At 36.5% G+C, this 25,802-nt stretch overlaps 6 gene segments (V, D, J or C); all 6 read left to right on the top strand.

Moving 5' to 3' along the window:
• LOC111554712 overlaps positions 1–25,802 on the top strand; it is a 729,812-nt gene that overhangs the window by 263,567 nt on the left and 440,443 nt on the right.
• Positions 1–25,802, top strand: part of LOC111554720 — a 687,176-nt gene that overhangs the window by 247,233 nt on the left and 414,141 nt on the right.
• Positions 1–25,802, top strand: part of LOC111554726 — a 522,394-nt gene that overhangs the window by 83,774 nt on the left and 412,818 nt on the right.
• Positions 1–25,802, top strand: part of LOC111554718 — a 654,935-nt gene that overhangs the window by 219,958 nt on the left and 409,175 nt on the right.
• The window catches only part of LOC111554715, a 367,088-nt gene continuing 356,567 nt past the window's right edge, over positions 15,282–25,802 (top strand). The window contains 2 exon segments of the C gene segment in view: positions 15,282–15,402; positions 15,628–15,923. Of these exon segments, the coding sequence occupies positions 15,354–15,402; positions 15,628–15,923 (345 nt within the window).
• Positions 24,011–25,600, top strand: LOC111554722. The segment is given in 2 exon segments: positions 24,011–24,316; positions 24,478–25,600. Coding segments are annotated over 2 exon segments (414 nt in total).

Here is a 25,802-nt window from a genome sequence, read left to right as displayed (position 1 = left end):
AAAACTCTTTGTCAAGAAAATCAACCATAGTGGGGAGGATCTGGACAGTTCTCGAACATCTTTTCTGCAGCTTTGGCTGAATAAAGATCAAAAGGGGATGGGAGGTAGGGAGAGGGGAGGAAAATAAAATTATTCCCATAGATTTAGGAAAAGATCGATTGTTACACAGCCATAATATGTAGCCACCAGAACCGGTTTTATACCTGTTCAACTGATTAACACCTCATCTCAATGAACATGCTTTTGCAAGCCAGATAATCAATGTCAGCTCCTGGCTTCTGAAAGTCGGCCATTCAGTGCCCCTGAGTGCCAAGCAATCAGCAACAGCCTCACCCTAGTGACTCTGTTTCTGCAGTTAATGTTAACTCATTTACACCTCTGAAGTTTGCCAATCCCTGAATTCCACGCTTCCCCCAAACCCAATATAAATCAGCTATCTGCTGTGCTCAATAAGATTGTGTCTGATTTTCTTAGGTCTCCTTTGCTATTATTGACAATAAATGCACATGGTCTTTTTATTTCACACATTGAGTAGTGTCAAATCCTTTGACAGCTACCAAAGTATATTTTCTTGTGGGACATTTGGACTTGGGCAACTTTTCTTACTACTTTTCTCCAGTGCTCAAAACAAACCTAACATAAAGGATATCTATTCTTGTTTGAAATGAAATTCAGCATCAGCAGAAGTAGTTGACATGCTATCAGAACTTATAACATCAACATTTAGTATTATAAGAAAATGAATCTCTCTGCAGATCATTCCAGCCAGAATAGTGATGTTTATTGCTTTGTACATCATTGAAGTCACTGATTCAAAAATCAGCTATTTCAAAGCAGTTGTGGATTCCATTTAGGGTGACTGTGTCCCACATAGCATAGCAACAAGATTCTTCACTGCTATCAAAAATATGCCATTAAAAAAAACCTATACTAGAAATACTTCTTCTTATTTTATATAATATATATACTAAGTGCTTCCAGTGTAAAACTTTTAGGTAATTAATTATATCTTCATCTAAAAACCGCATATATATTATGGTACTAGAGTACAAAAAAAAGATATTGCAAATACTGATATAACGCTCTAGTTACTTTGGACAGCACATTTATCAAAACAGATTTTATCTATTTTGGCAAGCTATTCTCCTCTCTAATTGTAGGAACCATCTCCCAAACAATCTTCCAACATCAGTGGATTTAACTTTAAATATACATACAGGAGATATGTGTATTTATAGCGGATTTTCAAATTTTTCTACACATGGTTTTACTTTCTTATTATTCTTAGCATTATAGCACAGACTTCCTCTCAATGAATGTATATAAGTACATATGTATGCATAATATATGTCTGTGTATATATTTTTCCTTGAGAAAAATGCTTTTCACTAAGAACTAACATCTGGCTTGGCTGAAGATTATAGAAGAGCCCCATCTTATAATTATTAATTACGCCCATATGCACATGCTTATCCTGAATAGATCTGCTGATTTCAAGCCAAATATTAGTAGCCAAAAGAGTTTCTGCAGATGCTGTATATTTTAGAGTAATGGCATAATGTTCTGACAATGCCAACAATTGACCCATATCTCCATTCAAAATGTAATTGTATTACTCTTTTATTTAGAAAAATAATTCAGATCTAGTTTTTTTCACTCTAGCTTAGTAAAGCAATTCAATAATTTCATTTTATAAATTTACCTTTTGTTTCCCCTCTCATTCTTTTTACCTTCCTTTTCAGACTGGTTTTCTATTCTGTTCTGGTTTTTAAGATACACACACACACACACACACACACACACAGATATACCTTGGAGATAACGTGGGTAGGGTTCCAGATCACCATAATAAAGTGAATATCACAATAAAGTAAGGCATACATTTTTAAAAGTTTCCTGGCACACATAAAGGTTTAAAGTATACTGCAGTCTGTTAAATATGCAATAGCATTATGTATAAAAATGTACATACCTCGACTTAAAAACATTTTATTGCTAACAAATGCTAATTATCATCTGAGGCTTCAGAAAGTTGTCACTTTTTTTGCAAATGTAGGGTCTTGCCTCAATGTTGGTGGCTGATCAGGGTGGTGGTTGCTAGAAGTTGAAATGGTTGTGGCAATTTCTTACAATAAGACAAAAATGAAGTTTGCCACATCAGTTGACTCTTACTCTCACAAAAGATTTCCCTGTAGCATGCAACACTGTTTGATAGCATTTTACTCAAAGTAGAGCTTTTCTCAAAATTGGAGTCAGGATAAAAAGAAGGAGGTTAATGGTTACAAAAATACAGTTAGAAGAAACAAATTCCGCTATTTCATAGTACAGTAGGGAAATTATGGTTAACAATAATTTACTGTATACTTCAAAATAACTAGAAGAGAATTTTAATGTTCCTCAAAACAAAGAAAAGAAAAATGTTTCAAATGGTGGATATCCCAATAACCCTGATTTGATCATTACACATTATATACATGTATCAAATATCACAAATGCCCCCAAATACATACAACTATAATGAACTAATTTCAAAATCTTTTTTTTTTCTTTTTTAAGATGGAGTTTCGTTCTTGTTGCCCAGGCTGGAGTACAATGGCACATTCTCGGCTCACTGCAGCCTCTGCCTCCTGGGTTCAAGTGCAGCCTCCGCCTCCCGGGTTCAAGCGATTCTCCTGTCTCAGGCTCCCAAGTAGCTGAGTTTACAGGCGTGCACCACCATGCCCAGCTAATTTTGTATTTTTAATAGAGACAGTGTTTCTCCATGTTGGTCAGGCTGGTCTCGAACTCCATCCAGACCTCAGGTGACCCGCCCACCTCAGCCTCCCAAAGTGCTGGGATTACAGTTGTAATCCGCGCCCAGTCTAATTTCAAAATCTTTTTAAAACTACTAAGGAAATTTTTTAAATTTTTTTAAAAAATAAAATTAAAGTTAATCATCTCAAAACCTGACTCTGCTTTATCAACTAAGTTTATGTAATAATCTAAATCCTTTATTGTCATTTCAATAATGTTTACAACACCTTCATCAGAAGTAGATTCCATCTTAAGAAAGCAATTTCTGTGCTTATCCATAAAAAGCAATTTATCATTTGCTAAAGTTTTATCATGAGATTGTAGCAATTCAGTTACATCTTCAGACTCTACTTCTAATTCTATTTATCTTGCTATTTTTAACACATCTGCAGTTACTTTCTCCACTAAAGTCTTGAACTTCTTGAAGTCATCCATTTGGGTTGGAATCATCTTCTTCCAAATTCTGACAACATTGATATTTTGACCTCCTCTTGTGCATCACGGATATTCTTAATGGCATCTAGAGTACGAATCCTTTCCAGAAGCTTTTCAATTTACTTTGCCCGAATCCGTTAAAACGCAAGCATGTTTTATTTTATTGCAACTGTTTCTTGAAAACACTTTTTTAACCCATTGAATTGTTTTGGTATCTTGTTTGAAAATTAATTGAATATGAATTTGTGAATCTATTTCTATTTTGTTTCACTGATCTACAAGTTTTATTTTCACAAATACCAAACTGTTTTGATTACTGTTGTTCACAATGTCTTGAAATCAGGTAGGGTGAGTCCTTCAATTGTGTTCCCTTTAAAAATTGTTTTAGTTATTCATTAAGGTATATTTTTGCATTTCCATATAAATTTTAGAATTAGTTGGTCAATTTCTATAAAAAGGCCTGCTAAAATTTTGAGTGATATTGCATTGCACTTATAGAAAATTGTGGATAGAACAGCCATCTTAAAGCTATTAAATCCTCTAATTCATGAACATGACATATCTATTCATTTATTAAGGTTCTTTAATTTTTGTCAGTACAGTTTTTGGACTTTTCAGTGCAGAGGTCATGGACATCTTTAAGAAAACAAAAAGACAGGCCATTGACTTGAAGAAACTATTTGAAACATGTAAATTATTCCAAAGTCTTGTGTACAGCATATGCAAAAAGCTCTTACAACTCAATAAAAGAGAAGAAAGGACCCAAGTTAAGAATTAACAAAATATTTTCTCAGAATCTTCACAACAAAAAGATAAAAATGATCAATAAGCACATGAAAAGATGCTTTACATCAGGAGTCAACAAAATATGGCCCATGAGCCAAATTCAGCCATCCACCTACTTTCATAAAGCTTTATTTAAACACAGCGATGCTTGAGTTTTTTTTTTTAATGTGTTACCAGTGTTACCAATGGCTTCTTTTGTGCTGCAATGGCAGAACTGAGTAGTTGCTATTGAGGCTGAATCACCTGTAAGGTTTAAAATATTTTCTAATCAACCTTTTATAGAAAAAGTTTACTGACTCTTATGTCATTAATAATCAGGGAAGTGCAAGTTAATACAGTAATAAGATATATACCCACTATATATAGTGTGTGTGTGTGTGTATGTATGTGTGTGTGTGTGTATGTATATATATATATATATATATGCTCCTATATAGCCACTATGTTGGCTACAAATGAAAAGATGACTACTATACCAGGTGTTGACAAAGATGAAGTATAATTAACTAAGTTAGATCTATTTAAGGACATAGTCTCTTTAGTGTGAAGACTTCTGCATGATCTGATGTTGCCATTATGCGAGGAAGGAGATCCCATGTAGTGACTCCATCTGACGGCCAATTTGTGCCTCTGAGGGAACCCCAGAGCAGTTGCGGTGTCACTGTTTCAGTAGCCCTGTTCTCTCCTGGTACCTCCAGCATCCCAATCAATTCCTCCAGATCCGCCTGAGACATACCTGACCTCAGCAAAGACAAAATCTCCTTTCATCTGAAGAAATCATTGGCTTAAGAGGAAGACTCAGCCACTTATTTCAGTGTTCTGATAGATGCAGGGGTCGCTGAACAGTTTCAAGCTGTAGGAAATTGTTTGATGTAAACTCCCTGTAAGGCCACAAGGGGGCAATGCTTCTTCAAAGAAGAGTAACATTTGTCCAAATACACATATTCAGCAAGTAGCCAGAGATTATCCTTTTAAAATCTGGTAAATTATCTCCTGCTCTGTTTCAATTCACATGTCGGTTTCATTCAATGCCTCTATGCATTTATCCATTCATCTACCTAACTAGTATCTGTATTTATTCCACTCTAACAGAGTGGAAAACATTACTTTGGAAGTCAACACTTTTTTGAATTATACATGTGATCCTTCAAGCCCACAGTAACTTCTCTAGTATAACTTTACAATATTTTCACCCATATACAGCCCAATATCCAGCCACACTAATCTATGCCCAAAATTCCCTTATCCATTCTTTTTATGGGGAAATCTATCATGGTTTGAGGCCCAGTTCAAGCATCTCCCCATCCGTACTCTTCTTTGGGTCCAGAAACAGGTTTCATCAATCTTTCCTTCATCACATCATCTAAACACACTAGTGTCTTTGGCAGGTTTCATTGGCTGATACCTGAGTCTTGGGACTAGGTTGACTGAAGACTTGGACTATGTCTCTTTTGTGAATGAAATGAGGCCCAAGTACTGCCTAATTTAGTAGGCATTTAGTATACAGTATATATGTATTGAAGGTATTCATATATAAATTAAAAGAAAAGAAAGCACAACAAAACTTTAAACAACTTTTAAAAAGCACGTTAGGGTACTGGGAAAGAAAAGGTTTGGATTCTAGATTGAGGAACGTGGAACATCGTCTCCTATTGGACTGGGATGGTGTTTTCTTTGAGTGGATTTGAGGTGACACCAAGTACAAATACAAAAAAATCATTTTTGTGTTTCTGAAAAAAATGTGCTTCTCATGTTATTTTAACTTATATGATTTATAATACAGATCATTCCTATTTTAGGGCTGCTTTAGAATTTATCTTCAATTTCTGCCTGTGTATCCTGCTTGTGTTAACATCAAAAGTTGCATTGATCCTTTGTATTTTCATAGTTGACCCATTTTGAAGTGTGAATAAAATATCGAATGTTTTTTCAAACTCAGGATAAAAGCCACCAAAAATGACTGCATTACTAGATTGTTATAGCTCTATATCTTCTGTATTCTGCAGAATTTCTACCCTCCCTTATCCATTTAAAGATCACAGCTCCTCCAGAACAGATAGTTACATTAAAAATATTTAATTTACCTAATCTATTTAGAAAAAATATGGAGAAAAAATAAAATTGACTTAATTATATTATATCATTTCTGAGGATCATCTAAAATATGGAATGAACACATCTGAAAAATTATAATAAAATATAAGTTCTCTGAGGACAAACGGACCATATATTCTCTATGTTCTGATTCATGACCTTAGCTTGTAATGGGATGTTATGTTCATTGTGTGCCCTCAATACACTTTATTATTATTCACAATAAAAAAGAAGTGCCACTGTACATGTTAATCTTGTGGTTTCACAGGAGTTCCTCTCTTCCACCATTGTAAAATAAGGCCCTTTGTATTGACATATCCAGCCATCTTAAAGGTCTGAGGAAAAGTTGAGGGGGCTTGAGAGACAGAAATTCCAAACTGATACTTATCTGTGTATAGAGAAAAGATTACTGATTCCCAAAGAATATATCTTCAGCAATTCTAAATTTGGACAAAGTGGGGGAAGTGCTTCCTTTCACAGAGATAGGTTTAAGTGAAAGCACTTGTGAAAGGGCGGGGCCTGTTGAAAGAATTCACTTAAGGGTGAATTTACAGAGTTTCAGCTGGTTGGGAAGACTGGAAGACCACCTGGGCTGTCACTGAGCTCTGGTGCCTGGAGGAATGGACAAGATCTTAGAAGCATCATTTTTAATTCTGTGGCTTCAACTATGCTGTGAGTTATGGAAGAGAAACTCCAGGGTATGTTACTAACTTGGGTGGATGAGAAAATTGGGGTACAGACAAACTCAGGCAGGTAGACACTTTAAGAAGAAAATATTATTTGGGGGGCCTAATGACATTTTGTTATTTCTCTAAGCAGGGGTGAGTGGCCAACAGAAGGAGAAAACTGACCGGCAGCAGGTGAAACAAAGTCCTCAATCTTTGATAGTCCAGAAGGGAGGGATTTCAATTATAAACTGTGCCTATGAGAACAGTGCATTTGACTACTTTCCATGGTACCGACAATTCCCTGGGAAAGGCCCTGCATTATTGATAGCCATACGTTCAGCTATGAGCGAAAAAGAAGAAGGAAGATTCAAAATCTTCTTCAATAAAAGTGCCAAGAACTTCTCATTGCATATCATGGATTCCCAGCCTGGAGACTCAGCCACCTACTTCTGTGCAGCAAGCACACAGTCCTCCCCAGGCACCTGAAACCTGTACCCAAACCTGCAGTTGAGGCTCCAGCCAAACCCCTCAGTGGAAGCTTACGTGGGCAGAGATGTAGACTAGTTTTCATTTGCATGTGCAAGTGATAAATAAATATATAAACACTAGTGTGGCAGTATGAGAATGGTAATTAAATAAAAGAAACTAAGCTTAATAAATGACCATCTCTAACAAACTTTTCATTATAGTTAAAGTATTTGAAATTGTTATAAGCATCCAAACAGTTGTGGGGCAACTGGGACTTTTATGCCTTGCTGATGGGATGCAAATCAGTATTATGACGTTGGAAAATCATTCGGCAGTTTCTTATAAATTGCTCTTAACATAGGACCAGAAATCCGACTCCTAAGTATTTATCTACAATAAATGAAAATATATCTTCACACGAGGACTTTCGTTTACAGCAGTTTTAACCATAATAGCTCCAAGCTGGAAAAAATCCAAATGTCCATTAACTGGGAAATAGAAAAATAAATTGTGGTATATTCCTATAATGGAATACTACAGAGCAATAAAATGCAATAAGCTAGTGACATGGGTAACACATGATGGATCTCAGAAACTTTATGCTTCATTGAGTGAATGGTTAAATATACCTTGGTACATATCCACATAATGGAATATGATTCATCAATAAAAAGGCATGAACTATTGATGCATGCAACAACTTCGATGAATCTCAAGGGCATTATGTTGAGTGAACAAAAGTCAATCTCAAAGGTGATATAATGTGTGATTTCACTTATATAACACTATCAATATGTAAAAATTACAGGACAGTGGTTGCCAGGAGTTATGGGTGGGGAGTGTGTAATATACAGGGAGTTTGTTTAGGGTGATGGATGGAATAGTTCTATATCCTGATTGTAGTTGTGGTTAGGGAAATCTATACATATGATAAAATGTCATAGAACTATATATCAAGGCCGGGTGCGGTGGCTCAAGCCTGTAATCCCAGCACTTTGGGAGGCCGAGACGGGCGGATCACGAGGTCAGGAGATCGAGACCATCCTAGCTAACACGGTGAAACCCTGTCTCTACTAAAAAAATACAAAAAACTAGCCGGGCGAGGTGGCAGGCTCCTGTAGTCCCAGCTACTCAGGAGGCTGAGGCAGGAGAATGGCGTGAACCCGGGAGGCGGAGCTTGCAGTGAGCTGAGATCCTGCCACTGCACTCCAGCCTGGGTGACAGAGCGAGACTCCGTCTCAAAAAAAAAAAAAAAAAGTATATATCAAAAGAAGAGTGCATATAAAAATGGGTGAATCAGAATAAGATCTGTAGTTTAATAAATACTATTGTATCAATATCATTTTTCTGATTTTGATACTAGTACATATTGTTAATGGTACGTAACTATGATTATGTAAAATGTTATCATTTAGAGAAAGCTGGGTGAAATGTTCAAGAGAACTCTGCATTATTTTGTAGCTTCTATGTGAGTCTTAAATTATTTCAAAATAAAAAGTAAGGATGTGGAAAAAAGATTTTTAATAAACATTTACAAATTTTTGGAATATAAAATTTTGGAATGTGGAATTTTGAAACATGGTTGGAACATAAACTGGGCAACCACTTTGGTGGATTTTCATAAAACTACATGCATTTCTACCACTACCCAGTGACATTACATCTAGGCATTTACCCAAGAAAAATAAAAACATGTCAACACAAAGACTTGTACAAGAATGTTCACAGCAGTTTTATTCATGAATTTATTCATAAATTTATTCATAAATTTGCGAAAATGTCCATAAACAAGAGACTACATCGATAAATTGTGTCACATACATTCAATATTCGTCAGAAATAAAATGCCCTGAACCACTGATACGCGTAACAGTACGAACAAGCCTAAATTATATAATGTCCAGCAAAATTGCCAAATACAAAAGGGGACATACTGTTTGACTCAAGTTATGTGAATTTCTAAAGTAAACAAATTAATCCATGGTGAAATAAAAGCCAAACAGTGATTATATCTGTGAGTAGGAATTATTTGGGTGGAGCACAATGAATTTTCCTAAGATAAAGGAAAAGAAATGTTCTATTTCATGACAGGGTTGTGGTTTACAAGGCTGTTTGCAATTTTCAAAACTCATCTAACTCCATGCTTATGACTCATTTATTTCACTATATCAATTATACTTCGATTAAAAATAAAGTACAGAAATTAATCAAATAGGAAACAAAAACAAAACAATTAAGGGAAAATCCAATGCTGAATAAATTTGAAGAAATAAAAAAGTTAAATACTTGGTAATGTTGATAATAAGGAAAATAGAAAATAGTTAAAGAATACAGTACACTGAATTCTGGCCCCTAAAGATGTCCATGTCATAAGCCCCAGAGTCTATGAATATGCTGCTTTACATGGTGTATTCGTTTTCTAGGGCTGCAGTAACAAAGTACCATGGACTGGATGGCTTAAAACAACAGAAATTTACTGTCTCCTGGTTCTAGTGGCCAAAAGTCTAGAATCAAGGTGTTGCAGAGCCATGCTCCCTCTGGGGCGCTAGGGAAGATTTGTTTCAGACCTTGCTCTGAGTATCTAATAGTAACAAGCATCCCTTAGCTTAGAGATGGTCATGTCCTCCCTGTGTCTCCTCCCATCGTCTTTCCTCTGTGTGTGTCTCTGTCTCTTCATGTGACATTCTTTTCATAAGGGCACCAGTCTTACTGGACTAAGGGCCCACATTACTCCAGTAGGATCTCATTTCAACTTAACTAATGACATCAGCAATAACCCTATTTCCCAAAAAGGTCACATTCTAAGCTTCTAGAGATTAGTACTTCAACATATGAATTTTCTGGGGATACAATTTAACCGAATAACATATAGCAAAAGGAACTTTACATATGTGATTAATTCAAGAACGTTGAAATGAGAAGATTTAGTTTCGGTTATCCAGGCAGACCCAATGTAACCACAAGCATCTCTATAAAAGGGAGGCAGTAGAGTCGGAATGAAAGAAAGCAATGTGATGAGAGAATGAGGACAGCCTCAAAGTTGGAAAAGGCAAAAAAAAAAAAAAAAAAAAAAAGACAGATTATCCCCCATAGCCACCAGAAGGAACTTAAACCTGCTAGTACCTTGATTTTAGCCCAATGAAACTGATTTTGGATTTACAACCTTCAGAATTGCAAAATAATAAATTTGTGTTGTTTTAAGCCACTGAATTTGTGGTAATTTCTTATGGCCACAATAGGAGACTAATAAATACAATAATAGGAGAGATTAAAAAGGAGACACATCTGGAGATAAAGTAGAAACTAAAAAAAAAAAAAATTAGAAAAAGTTAAGTACAATTTAAGCCAATAAATTTTAAAACTTTCAAAAGTGGAAATAATTTGAATGAAAAACATATACTACCAAAAGTAACTCAAGAAGAAATAGAAAAACTAAGTAGATTTATAATCATTAAAATTATTTGATAATTGGAAAAGAAAATCACTAAAGATTCAGTAATACAAGGGAAATTTTTAACCTGCAGGTGCACCCACTACAAAATTAAAAGCAAGACACACGCTGGATGCATCTGTAAATAATATAACCGGTACAATTTTAGAAATTAAGGTTAGATGGGGAACTCTTACAGATAAATAAGAAAACATCCAAAATAAGAAGAGACAAGGATATAAAAGGCAATTCAAAAAGAAGAAATAGGAATGGCCACTAAAAATGTAAAACATCAACTTCAAGGAAATAAAATTAAAATAAAGTATTGTTTCATTTCTATTAGATCAACAAAATCTAAAATGTCTGATAACTTTAAATATTGGTAGGAATATATGGAGATGAAGCTATTACACTTTTCCAGATGAAGAAAAACACCACACAGAGAACTTAGGAGAACAATTTGCCTAAACTAGTTATGAATAGGCATATATCTAATAATCCAGCAATACAAATTTCTGATATCTACATTCAAGGTAGTCAATATGTAAACTAGGAGGCATTTACAAGGATGCTCACTGCAACCCTCTTTAAAAATAAGTATAATCAATAGTGGAATGAAAAAATAGTGGTTTTGTCATACAATGGAAGTATTAGCTATTACAAGCAAAGAAGTGGTTCTATACATATTTTCTTAGATAAATCTTACAAATAAAATGTTGGATGTAAAAGCAGAATGATACATACTTCATGGCACTATTAATAAGAAATCTCAAAATACAAAATAATGCAGTATATTGTTTTGTAATACATACCTGTAACGGATAAATTTTTTTGAGACGGAGCCTCGCTCTTTCGCCCAGGCTGGAGTGCAGTGGCGCGATCTCGGCTTACTGCAAGCTCCCTCTCCCGGATTCACGCCATTCTCCTATCTCAGCCTCCGGAGTAGCTGGGACTACAGGCACCCGCGACCACGCCCAGCTAATTTTTTTTTTTTTTTTTTTTTTTTTTGTACTTTTAGTAGAGACAGGGTTTCACCGTGTTAGCCAGGATGGTCTGGATTTCCTGACCTCGTGATTCGCCCACCTCGGCCTCTCAAAGTGCTGGGATTACAGGCGTGAGCCATCGCGCCGCGCCTGTAAGGGTTAAATTCTAAAAGACATGCGTGGAATCTTCCCAAGAGTGATTACTATCTTTGAAAGAGTAAAAGGAACAAGGACTATTGTTCTAGCTTTATCTGAAATGTTTGAGAAAATCTGAAATGTGGAGGGAGAGAGAATATTTTTAGAAAACATAGCAAAATTCATTATCTATTTATCTGTTTATTCTCATTGCTGAATACAAAGGTGTCTGCTATATAATTTTCTGTACTTTTTCTCATGATAATTATTTCATAAATTTAAAAAATAATTTTTAAATGGTTTACAACAACCACAGTTTTTACTATCTTCACCAGTCCACAGAATGGAGAATAGCCCCTTCATTACCTACGACTTTGTCAGATGTATTTCTGGTAGGCCACATAAATGGCAATAAAAACTCAATTGGAAAAAATCTCTAATTTATGAATAAAAGGATGTTCAACCTGAAATAAACAACCCAAGACTCTTTCTCCTGAACCACAATGCATACTTTTTCAATACATAAAAAGAGGAAGTGGAAAAAAAATCCAATTAGTTACCTCTTAGCAATGGGAGATGTGCCCACAAAATGTCAGCATTTTGTGAATATTAACTCCCCTGGGCTCTCAAAGTTTATTTTACTTCCTTTTCTAGCAGTTTGAAAAATTGAAGAAGAAATTGGAATAGTATTTATGTCTGATTAGAGTGCCTTTCATTGGACTGAAATATTCAAGAATAAAGTAGAATACAGTGCCTAGGTTGGAATTCGTGGTCAGCAAGAGGAGGGCTGTTGTCAAGTATATGCGAGAGAGGAAGAATTGGGAAGAGCTGGGAGTCTCAACAGTGATTCTGTGGCTTCTTACAGATGTGAGTTTGGGGATTTCTACAAAGAACCAGGAAGAGTCTGAGGAAAGTTTGCCATAGAATAACTCAGTTATTCCCATTGGGATTTCTTTATGGGGCAGTCCAACAAAAACACAGCTTTTGGAATTTGGTGCTTTGACATAGACTGCTTTATCAGATGAAGTTCCAGCATAAAGTGGAAAAGAATCTTCATTCTTTCAATGTCCAAAGAGGGAAATATTTTTATTATGAAAATTTATACTATTAATAGTTTTGAATATTTTTACTGATAAAGCAGCATTCTGTGAGAGGCTTTGTCTTCCTGATAACTATTAAAAGTTATAGAATTGCACCAAAAAGTACACATGCATTCATGACAACAGCATGGCTAAAGATTTGAATTCAGAGTGCCTATGGATTCTCCCATCCTAGAACTTCTAATAAAAGTAAGCATAGTTACAGTAGAAATAATAGGCCTTCGCTGCTACTATTGACACTAGAATACACAACTCGAGAAAATATGGAACTTGGGAGTCTTTTTTTTAAATCTCATTTGTCTGAGTTGATGTTTTGCCATTGTGAAGTTACCAGTTCCCTTGGTTTGATGCGTAAGTAGGAAGGACGGGAGGTGATGACTTCTGGTTTGTCTCCTGTGTCGAAGCCAAGGATTCGTGAGCAGCTTCACCTTAGACTCAGGTTGATAGCAAGTGAACAATCAAAACATGAATGAATATTTGCAATCAAAGCCATGATTCATAATAAATTGGTTTCAGATAAGCCCCTCAGATTTATCACAGATCAGTTTCCTAAACTTGGAAATTTTAAATGATTAATCTCCTTTTAAGAATTCCTTCAACATTGTTTCATGCATGTCCTTTACCAGATATAATCCTTTGTCATTTGTTAATTGAATTATAAGAAAGGCCAAAACAATGTTTAGGATAGAACCAATTTCCCAACCGAGGGGTTATCACAGCACATTAACACTTGACCCACCCAGAAACCACATTTCAGAGGCAGCTTCTATACAGAACTGAGGGGTACTGCACCTGTACTGTCAGGGTACAGAGCAGGGCTATTTCAATAGGAGGGAAATCCTGCCATCATACTGGTTCCCAGTCTACTGTGGGTATTAATGATCTCCATCTACTGAAGTGCAAATAATTGCAAACCAGAGCATGGCTACCTGTCAGCACTCAGAGGTGAAATGGACAGAGGAGTAGATGTCTCAAACAATGAGAAACTCTTCCCTGCACCATTCAGTGATATGCTATTTTGACCTTTATAAAAGAACTGGAAATGTTTTAGAGACCTTGTCTGCACTTTCTTACTTAGCTATCTCTTGGTCCCTTTATATTAATTCATCCATTAAGACAGTAAAACTAGGGGCTGGGTTCACACATAAAATCCCAGGACTTCGGGAAGCCAAGATAAGATCACTTGAGGCCAGGAGTTTGAGACCAGTCTGGGCAATGCAGAGAGACTCCATCTCTACAAAATAAAATAAAAAATTAGCCAGTCCTGGTAGCTCACAACTGAAGTCCTAGCCATTTGAGAGGCTGAAGTGACAAGATTACTTAAGCCTAGGAGTTCCAGGCTGCAATGAGTTATGATCCTGCCACTGCACTTCAGTCTGGGTGACAGAGAGAGATCCCAACTCTAAAATAAAATTTTTTCAGTTTAAAATTTTAAAAAAGACAATGAAATCACATGGAAGATTAACATCTAAATTCCATACAATCATATAACAGCATATAAAAAATTCACCAACAGCCACCAACTTCTGTGGTATTGACATGCACAAAGTTCTTGCAACCTTCAGATAACACGTTCTGTGGGAGTATATTATAGCATTGTATCACAGAGAGATCTTGTATGCTTATCATGACAAACAATATCTTATGCTTATCATTAAAATTTTAAAAAATGCCCAGCCACAGAATGTAACAAGTGAGACTGAGTACTTTGGATCAGTGGGATAGAAAATGTGATATCAGGACAATTCTAGGACACATGATCTAAGCAATACAATTCTACTTGTGAAGGCAACAGGACTGAATATCCTGATTCTCCTCAGTCTAGTAAATAAAACTTAGTGTCAGATTTTGAAATGATTACGTTTTATTCCTATTATAAGTTCATAAAAACATAAATGACTGAGCAGCTTCTGAAAGTCAAGAAGGACTTATTTTTATCATTTGATTTTGAAATAGCTTTACTTATTACAGAACTTAACTAGGGCCCTAGAACTCAGTGAGGAGGAAGAAAGAGATGAAATAATTCTTTAGAATAGGACTGCCTTTCACAGAGAAAGTCAAATATCTGAGTATTTTTCTTTTAAATTTAATTCGTTTCTGATGACAAAAAGTAAATATATGCTAAATGAATAATATCAATGTATGTCAACTGCTTCAACTGCAGTTCCCCTCAGCTACAACCCTCAATAAAAATTGCTTTTCTTATATCTGTTTTCTAGGTTCTGTGTATCCTAATGACTAGGGAAAGACAACTAGACAAAGTGAAGATTCAGGGTGAACCAGACATTTTTCCTCATTTGTGCATAGCCGTGTAGTCTATGAACATGAGACTCAATTTCCTGTTTGGGGAGATAGCATCAGAACTCAGGAACTACGTATACACACCACAGGGCCCTTGTAAGTACTGAACTTTGAGCTTCAGGCAGCACAACTCACATTTGTGCAGAGAGCTACATGCCACATGCTGTTCTCCAGCTTGCTGTGCATATTTGTGGCCTTCAGCTACTCTGGTATGGATGGCTCCAAATGTGGGTTAAAATGTTAAGGATGAAAGGATTACAAACAGACATGTGGTGTTTCTCATGGATTTGAGGAGGAAAGGAGAAATTGGAAAAAAGCGAGCATACTATGATTTTAGTTTGGTTTGTCTCTGGGTCCTAAATTAGTCTAGTTCTTATGATATTGTATTCACTATATCAAAGGATCAGCTCTGTTTTCTGATTTTTTCCCCACAGGATTCAGTGTGGCCCAGAAGGTTACTCAAGCCCAGTCATCAGTATCCACGCCAGTGGAAAGAGCAGTCACCTTGAACTGCCAGTATGAAACAAATTCGTGGTCATATTATATTTTTTGGTACAAGCAACTTCCCAGCAAAGAGATGATTTTCCTTATTCGCCAGGGTTCTTCTGAACAGAATGCAAAAAATGGTCGCTATTCTGTCAACTTGGAGACAGCAGCTAGCTCCATCACCTTAACCATTTCAGCCTTACAGCTAGAAGGCTCAGCAACGTACTTCTGCGCTCTCTGGGAACTCACGGTGTTTGAAGTGATAGTAAAAGCAAAACAAAAACCCTAGGGCTAGAAAAGAGAACCCTCTACTCCGTATCCTTTGCTACAGGAGCCAATTTGAAATGCACACCTGCAGATCTCAGGCAAGAGAGGGTAGTGACTGTGGTCTGTGGATTTAATCTGTGGTCTGGATCAGATGATTTAATTCTAAGTAAAACCTCCTTCTATCTCATTTGGAAACAGGTGTTCAGAGCGACTTTCTTCTAATACTTAAATTTTTACTTAAAATAGATCATACGGAAAATGTGTGAAGTTGTCTAAAGTTGGAAAGATTTCCACATAATAACTTAAAGTGGCAGTTTCATTTAACGATGCTCATAGCAGAAATATGGGTCTAGTTATCTTGAATCATAATAAAAATCATTTCCTTAGCCCTTTCCTCTTAGGCTTTATGTCAATTAGGGTACAATCAGGGAAGCAGAACCATCATGAAAGATGTAGAATAAGATTAATTATAAGGATTAGACCTCATGCAATTGCTGGAGCTGGTGATTCTCAGAAGTTACTTAGTTGTTTATGTTTTTATGAAATTATAACAGGAATAAAATGTAATATTTTCAAAATCTGACATTGAGTTTTATTTACTAGGCTGAAGAGGATCAGGATATTCATTCCTATTGCCTTCACAAGTAGAATAGTACTTCTTAGATCATGTGTCCTAAAATTGTCCTGATAAAACATTTCTATCCTACTGATCCAGAGTATTCAGTCTCACTTGTTAAATTCTGTGGCTGGGCATGTTTTTTATTTGTAAAATAAAGTCATGATAAGCATGCCAGATTTCTATGTGACACAATGCCATAATCTGCTCTTACTCTTATGCAAAGCTATTGTCTTTGCATCTAGTATTGAGCCTGAATTTACTCTAGGTCAGCTAGACTCACATTTGGGAAGGAGAGTTGAATGTGGACAAGAGCATGTAAAAACTGATTTGTAAAGACGTTTTGGAACCTGTGGTGACAGGTGGAACCCACAAGGATGAACTAAAACTTGTCTATCTCTTACCTCCTTCAATCTGATAATGTTGGTGACCTTCAGAAGAAATGGTGTTATTTGCTATCTTGCTCCCTGGGTACTTGGCCCAAGAAAAAGAGAAGCTGAAAGAGGAGACCTCGGGGCAGTGGGGGAATTGTGAATCAACAATAAGATGAGTTAGCAGATCAGTAGCAACATGTGTGAGTTGCCACCATTCCTGGAGCCTGGCACCTGTCTTGTACAATTTTTTTCAACTTAATAGAGAATAATATAGGGAAGGATTTTCTTAGAAATATATTTCCAGGTAGTTATGATGAGACAGTACGAAGTTACCTCAATACCCCTACCTTGTAAACTTGACATCCGTATGCACCTCTTTTAATAACACTTAGCTTTCAAATAAAGATAATTTTAAAAAGCACGTTTCCTGCCAATATGATGCCACTATTCTTCACTCAACCACAAATACCCTAACCCTCTACCTCAAAGAGAATACAAAGTTTATTTATTCATCTTTGGGTAATGGTCTTTCCTCTTCCAGCTGAGTCACACTCTCCAATTGATACCCTGTAGTTTAGCTTCTGAGATTTAACAAGATATGTGATTAACTTATTAACATATCTTCACTATTATGTATAGGCAAATGGGAGGAGAGTAAAAAATGGTTAACATGTATTTTAATATTTTCATATCACAATGAAAAGGAAATGTTTATAGCAGTATAGTCTTTTTTATCCACAAATGGTCTCATGGTTATAGCTGATTTCCATAACTACCTCTTCCATTACCCATTTCATAATCTGTTTGTTTTCAGCAAGCACCTCAACTCACTGGTACACTTGACTTTCTGTAAAACAGGCTCCTTGGTCAGGAGCAATGCTACACAGAATGCCATAAAGTTGAGTAAGGAATTCTCTAAGTCCACCACTGTGGTTTTGCCCGAAGCACTGCAGATGTGGAAGGAAAGTCCATATTCGGAATGTCTAAGTGGAATAAAACAAAGCAAAACTTGCCAGCAGCCAAAGAAAGTTGATATATCATGTTCTGGGAAACGTCTTTAAGAATGCTTGCTGAATTCTCATCAAAATTGACATAAGCTAAAGAGGAAAAAGTATTTTTAAAGTACTTATAAAACAAACAAAAAAACCTTTCTAGCTAGCTTCCCATGAACATAAAAGTCTAATTTTTAAACCCTTTGTCAAAAATCATTGTTAAGAAGGTGGAAAGTCAGTGCACAGATTGGGAAATTATAGTTACATTGACATATTTCTGAAAAAGATTCAAATGCAGAATACGTAAAAAACTTGTACAAGTCAATAAGCAATGATAAAACAATACAAATGGCCAAAACTTGAAGAGACACTTCAGAAATATGATATCTAATAGTAACAAGCATACATAAAAAAGCACTTAATATAATTACTCATTAGGAAAATGCAGATGAAACCCACTGAGTGATCCTCCTGTGCCCCTCCAGCACCCCAATTGTATTAATGTAGCCGGGAGGAAATGATCACGAGAGGATAATGAAAAATAGTGACTACTCCCAGGGGAAGAGATGGCCAAGTAGGTTTTCTAGAAACTTCTGTTAAATTAAGTTTAGCCTAAAGCTGCCTCCTGACTTATTTTAAGCTCAGGGCAAAGGTTTCTCCATACACAGTGCCCTGTAACCTAACAGGATGCGTAAACAGGCTACAGTCTACTCTCTACAAATCCCTAAGTTTTGGCCATAGGTGGCCAACTGTTCAAATCACATTCAAATAAGGCAAATGCCAAGCTTTAACCAATCCATCTGTTTCTGTACCTCACTTCCTTTTTCTATAAGTCACTTTACTTTTTCTGTCCATAAATATTCTTTGACCATGTGGCAGTGCCAGAGTCTCTCTGAATCTGTTCCGATCTGGTTGGGGGGCTGCCTGAATCTCTGATCATTCTTTCCTCAATTAAACTCTGTAAAATTTAATTCGTCTAAAGTTTTTCTTTTAACACTCCCATCATTGAACCATGTTCAATGGAAGAAGAAAAAGCAGTAACAGGTTCCAGACTGGAACACTGAAGGAAAAGCAGGTTTTACTAGGAAAGAAGAAAGTTGATATTCATTGGCCATACTATATGTCAGGCACTATTTATACATTTCAAATTCATTACCTAATTTAAGCATCGTACACCCTACGAGATAGGTTCCAGTTTTTCATATGTGGGAAATGAGACACAACTTTCCCTAACTTTGAAAAGCATCTCTAACTAAAGTCAAGCAGGGTGTAACATCTTAAAGGGCTCCTAAAAAGCAAAGTTTGGACTATGGAGAAGCAAACAGCTCCAAAGTAGCAGCATTGGCTTTCTCAGTGAGGATGACAAGATGCCAAACCTGGGCACAAATTGCCTCAGGATCAATAGATGGAAGAAATCATCGACTAAGCATTTAAGAGTGCTGAATGTATCAGTGAGTCTCTTCTACAGTAGTGTGCTGTGAAACACAAGACGGTAGAGGGAAAGATGAGATACTATTCCTTAAACACTCCAAGCGGGCTTCCCTATCAAGGCCTTTGCCCACTATGCCTGCAATGCTATACCCCCACCAGACTTCATGGCGTACCTCTGAACTCCTCTACGTCTTTACGCAAAAGTCACCACCTTGTGAAGCCTTTATCGAAATCTTTCTATTATATTTTCCTTCTTTGAGAATCAGGCTCTAGCATAGTCCACGTGTTGAGAACTAAAGCACCAAGTTCTGAAGCACTGCCACCTGGTGTTCCCACTAAACTGTTTGGTGAGGTTTACACTGGCCTCCCTGCTGCCCTCCAGTGTTCATGGGCTAAGCTGTGGTGAAGCCTGGTTGCAACAGGAGCTAACATTTCTGAACCAATGTCAGTAACCCTCCCATTGTAGTGATCATGTGAGACAGGATTCAGCAGGACTGGCTGTGATTTTTTTTTTACTTCATTTTAAAAATCTTTTTCCCTGAATATGTGAGGGTGATTGATTTCAAAGTGTCAAATATAATATATGGGCTGGTTTGGGGCTAATAGAATACCTTGGAAACAAAGATTGGCATTATTGCACAAGGTGGGAAGATTTTCTCTATGAAGTGAGAGTTTGTCTACTGCTCTGTCCCTTACTGTAGTATAGAAATATCCTAAGAAGTGAGAACAAGAGTCAATGATGGATAAAAATAAGCCATTGTAGGGAACACTGTATAACATACTCTCCATGTTATCATATGCCTCCCAACCTCCCAATACAGCATCATAATGCGACTGATTTCCCGCTAACAGTAAGAAATGTGATAGAACATGGATATTTATTATAGTACATAAAATACGCTATGCAAATTGCAAAATGCCCCTCGGAAAAATACTGAGTTTTATCTTGTAGATAGACTGCACTGCAATTTCAGATGGTGCCTCGCAACCCCCCAGTGTTTTCTATATTGAATGCATCTGGTTGAGTGCCTAAGATACAGAAGTTATTGAACTAGATGATTATTCAGTTGGTGTAAAAGTAATTTCTTTTTTTTCCATTACTTATAATGTAATGGCATAACCATGACACAGGCTTGGATTGGATTTCTGGACCTACCACTCATTGGTTGAATTATCTTAAGCAAATTACTTAATAACTTTAATGCTTCAATTTCCTTATCCCTACAATGTGGATATTGATAGTACCTACTACAAAGGGTTATTTTCAGAAATAAATAAAATGACAAATGCCAATGCTTAGCCCAGTACCAACAAAAAGCTACTGGTTACTTATAGAAAAGGAAATTGAATATGAGAGAGATTAAATGTCTTGCCTAGCATCACACAGTGTCAGAGTTGAGCCTTCCCTCCATACCTTATTTGAGCAGATACCTTTTCTCAACCCAAGAATAACTCTCCAACTCATTACAGTGTTATACTGTCTTTATAGAGCTTATCACTGTATAGAATTATCTTATTTTATAAAAACTCATTTATTTAATTTCTTCTCACTGCACTCTAGCCCCTTTTCTATCTCTTCACTACCATGTTCTCCATGCCTGAAACAATGCCTAGCACACAGGAGACACAGTCAATATATGTTTGTTGAATGAATGCACAAAAGGTAAAATTATGTCCAGAGTCCGTGCAATGCAAATATTAAATACAAGTTTAAGCTGAATTTATCTTTGTGTTATTTATCCAGAATTGTCAAGATTTCTATCCCATAACTTTCTTAATGTAATATTTAAATATGTAAGTGCTAAATAGTTGAATACTAGCTTTGGTTTATCTACATTGGTTGATTTTTTACACTTCGGGGGAATTAATAAATAATCTTACTAAAAATTTTATCTATAAATCCCTCACTAGGGAGATGAGGTGGAAAAAATTTTGAGGCATTTTTCTCTGTAGTGCGTGCATCTTATCTTTTATGTTGCAAAAGTTTTTCAGAGGACTCATGTATATGTATATATTTTTATGTTTTAAAAAATTCTGTGCACACGCACACACTCTTTGCATAAGAGTAGATATACAGGCCTACTATTTGCTCAAAACAGAGAAAGCAAATTGACCTTGTTTCCCTTTACTATCAGGGTGAGTGCATTTAGAATCCTCCCTTGATATATTAGGCTGTTAAGAATGATAAAGATTGATATTACTAGTTGAGCTGTCCTGCGGCCAAAGTGGGGAGGAAGGAAACTAGGATCATGCACTCTTCCAGAAAGAGAATCTCATTGTTTACTTTCCCTGTAAGGCCGTATTTAGTTGCCAACAGGCTTGGCCTTTACTTCAGATCAAATGTGTGGCTATACCTTGTAGGAGTCTGTCCTACTATTATAGATAGACGAATTCTCGCTGCTGTTAAAGATATGTCCTTCTTGGTCTGGACACTGCTCCTCCAACTTGTGGGTGAATTTATCAGTGGATCAGTATTCTCCCCAGAAATGAGCTCCACAGCATGTAGGCTTTCTGAGTGATTGTGACCATGCCTTCACTCTCCTAAGATGAAGTTATCCGAACGCTGTGATCTGGAGAAGAAACAACCTTGATTAGAATGTCTTGTTTGTCTACAGCAAAGACTTGGAACCAACCCAAATGTCCATCAGTGAGAGAATGAATTAAGAAAATGTGGCACATATACACCATGGAATACTATGCAGCCATAAAAAAGGATGAGTTTATGTCCTCGGCAGGGACATGAATGAAGCTTGAAACCATCATTCTCAGCAAACTATCACAAGACCAGAAAAACCAAACACTGCATGTTCTCACTCATAAGTGGGAGTTGAACAATGAGAACACATGGACACAGGAAGGGGAACATCGCACACTGGGGTCTGTCGGGGGGTGGGGGACTAGGGGAGGGATAACATTAGGAGAAATACCTAATGTAAGTGACAGGTTGACGGGTGCAGCAAACCACCAGGGCATGTGTATACCTGTGTAACAAAACTGCACATTCTGCACATGTACCCCAGAACTTAAAGTATAATTAAAAAAAAAAAAAAAGAATGGCTTTTTTGTCTAGCAGCCATCCCTAACTCTAGTCCTCATGCTTCTGAACTAGGAGTCATTATTGAGGCTTCCAGGATTTCCTTTACTACCCATACCTTTATCTCCTTTCCTGAGAAGGAAAGCTAGAAGTTAACCATTGAGATACTTTCTAATCCTGTTCTAATTTTTTAGAATATGATTTAAATATATGTGGAAAGTGCTATCCCCTGATATTAGTACAAACCCCATGCTGTTTCCTTTGCTTATTTCAGTTGTTCACTGGAAAGGTTTTAAAGGCACTTCATACACAAAATACCTAGAGGTTGAATTTATATTCTGAAAACATTAATTAATGCTCTCTTATACTTTCAATTTCCCTTGGATGTGTCTTATTTCTCCAATTACATTTCGGGCTCACAGCGAACAGGGAATGTTGCTTTGTAATTATTTTTTCTTTCTTTTCCTCTCCCCTAGATGAGGCTATAGCTTTGTAATTTTTAATTCCTCAGAGCTCCTAGGAAAATTCAAAGCACAAAAATTACCGTTTAAAAAATACATGTATATTGAATCAAACTAACATTATATCTGGACTGTGACGGAAGCAAGACAGCATAATTCTTATTTACTTTTAAACAAGTTTATTGGAGTATGTTTACATTCCATAAATTCATCCATTTTGAATGTATGGTTCAATGATTTTTAATTAATAACTGATTTATGAAACTATTACCATAATCTATTTGTAAATACTTTTCAACACTCTGGAAAGATCCCTCATGCCAAACTATAGTTAATCTCTAACCCAACCCTGGCCCCAGGCAACCAGCTTATGTCTTTATAGATAATGTTCCTTTTCTGAACATTTCATATAAATGGAATCAGTCAATATGTAATCTTTTGTGTCTGGCTTCTTTTTCTTAAAACAGTATTTTTGAGACTCATCTGTGTTGTAGCATATGTTAGATGTTTTATTTTATTTATTTCATTTTTGCTTATTTTATTTATTCTTGATTTATTTTTGTTGTCGAATATCATTCATATCTTGTATGGATATGCTGCATTTTGCTTATTCATTCACCAGCTGATGGACATTTGGGTTGTTCTCGTTTTTTAGCCATTATAAAGAATATCCACAAATTAGACTTCCATTATTTTTAGAACATATCTAACATGTAAAACATTCATGGTGCATCACAAATGTAGGTGGCATATCAGATTCCAAATATTATAAAGTCTAGAGCTAGACAGATATATGTTCTAATTCTTAGTATGCCACTTAGGTAATTGACCTTGAGTGAATTATTCAATCTCCTTGAGTGAATTATTCAATCTCCTTGAGTGAATTATTTAATCTCCTTGAGCTTTGTGTTATTTTTTGTTTGTAAATTGGAAACAGTAATGTCTCTATTGCGTGACTTTCTTATTAAATAATGTACATAAAGAAAAAAGTCGTTTAGAATAATTGAGGGGGATTCAAAAGTTGTTTTTTAATGTTTGAAGATTCAAAGAAAAGTGCTTTTCCTGCCACAAATTGCCATCCCACTTGTAACTCCCTCTAAATTTGAATAATAGCAGTCCACAGTTAGGCAGCGCACTTCTGAAAGGTTGTCAATTATCTTTGTGTTCCAGACTCATGGGGGATTTCCTCAAAGTTTATGAAGTTGGCCTGAAGAAAGTAGTTGCTTCGACCCCTCTTTGTGAGCCACAGGAAACTGAAAATAGGGCAGAGTGTTTCAAGGACATTTATAGGAGCTGGTCTCTGATTGGCTAGGCAACCAGATGCAGAATCCTGTTTTCTGAAGCTGAATACTTCCACAGATTTTGACTGCAAAACGTTTTTCTGCTGAGGGTACGTGAGCAGGAAACATGGAGAAGAATCCTTTGGCAGCCCCATTACTAATCCTCTGGCTTCATCTTGACTGTAAGTCCAGGGGTTACAGGAGACATTCTTAGTCTGGGGTGATGATGAGGAAAGAGAAGGATGCAGTCAGACACTCTAGGTTTTATTTGGGGGATGTGTGAAGAAAATGCAAACTCTGTAGAGAGACCAATTTCTATGTCTGACTCTTTTTTATAAAACAGGCGTGAGCAGCCTACTGAACGTGGAACAAAGTCCCCAGTCACTGAGTGTTCAGGAGGGAGACAGCACCAACTTCACCTGCAGCTTCCCTTCCAGCAATTTTTATGCCTTACACTGGTACAGATGGGAAACTGCAAAAATCCCCAAGGCCTTGTTTGTAATGACTTTAAATGGGGATGAAAAGAAGAAAGGACGAATAAGTGTCACTCTTAATACCAAGGAGGGTTACAGCTATTTGTACATCAAAGGATCCCAGCCTGAAGACTCAGCCACATACCTCTGTGCCTTTGTACAGTGCTGTTCAGGCACCTGCAGCCCATACGCAAACCTGTGTCTGGTGTTGCACTATTACCAGCATTGACAAAGAACCATGAGTAGGATGGAAAAGACAAATCCATTGAATTACAGTTTTTGCTTTCAGGAGGATTATGCTAACATGGAAAACTAAGCACACTAGTGATCATAGCTAACCACCACAAGAGCTAATTAAGTAAACATATTCCTTATGACAGACAGATGTCAGAGTGGTAATGAAGCATAACACATGACCTGGTAACTGGGCTGTTACTAAACAATACTAACCCCAGCTCCCAATAACACATTAACCACATCATGGAGTAAGATCCATTGCCTGCTCTTTTGGCATGATTCTGAAAGAACCCAACAGTTACTCAAATCTATCTAAAATGATCTGGGTAAATAACAGTAATATTTATCCCCTCATTGTTGCTATGTCCTGAAAACTAATTCTTCTATTATATTTTATCACAGCACAAATGGAGCATGTCGGCATGCCCCTTCCTCACACACCTGGCATGGAAATATGCATGTTTAATACCAGAACAGGTGATGCTGCCTCCTTTAATCCATTGGGGATTTTGGTTTTGCTTTAGTTCAACTTTCCCCCTACATGAACATTTGTATTTTTATTTCTTCTCAACTGTGGCTATTTTCATTTTTAAATATCACTCATAATATTATAAAGGAGCACTGATGAAGGACTTTCACTATTAACGTGTTCTATCCCCCAGCTTGTACCACGATTGTGATATTGGAAGACTAACTGAACTCTATTATCGAAGTCTCTTCATTTGTAACTTCCAGGTGTATTAAGCAGGCTGAGTGTTTGGTGCTCTGCTCCTTTTGCAGGTTTTCAAACAACCCACCAGTTTAAGGTCCCATTGGTACTCTAGAGGCATATAATTCCAAGCTTTCTTGGGGATGAAGTAACTTATTAAGATGAAGTAACTTATTTCTGGGCTTCCTCATCCAAAAACTAGAATTGCAACTTTCTCTAAACATCTACATTAATAATTATTTATCCAGT

This window comes from Piliocolobus tephrosceles, chromosome 6 (assembly GCF_002776525.5).
Source record: "Piliocolobus tephrosceles isolate RC106 chromosome 6, ASM277652v3, whole genome shotgun sequence".
NCBI classification, from domain to species: Eukaryota; Metazoa; Chordata; class Mammalia; order Primates; family Cercopithecidae; genus Piliocolobus; species Piliocolobus tephrosceles.
The sequence above is the reverse complement of the archived record's forward strand: the minus strand, read 5'-3'. Positions and strand labels throughout refer to the sequence as shown.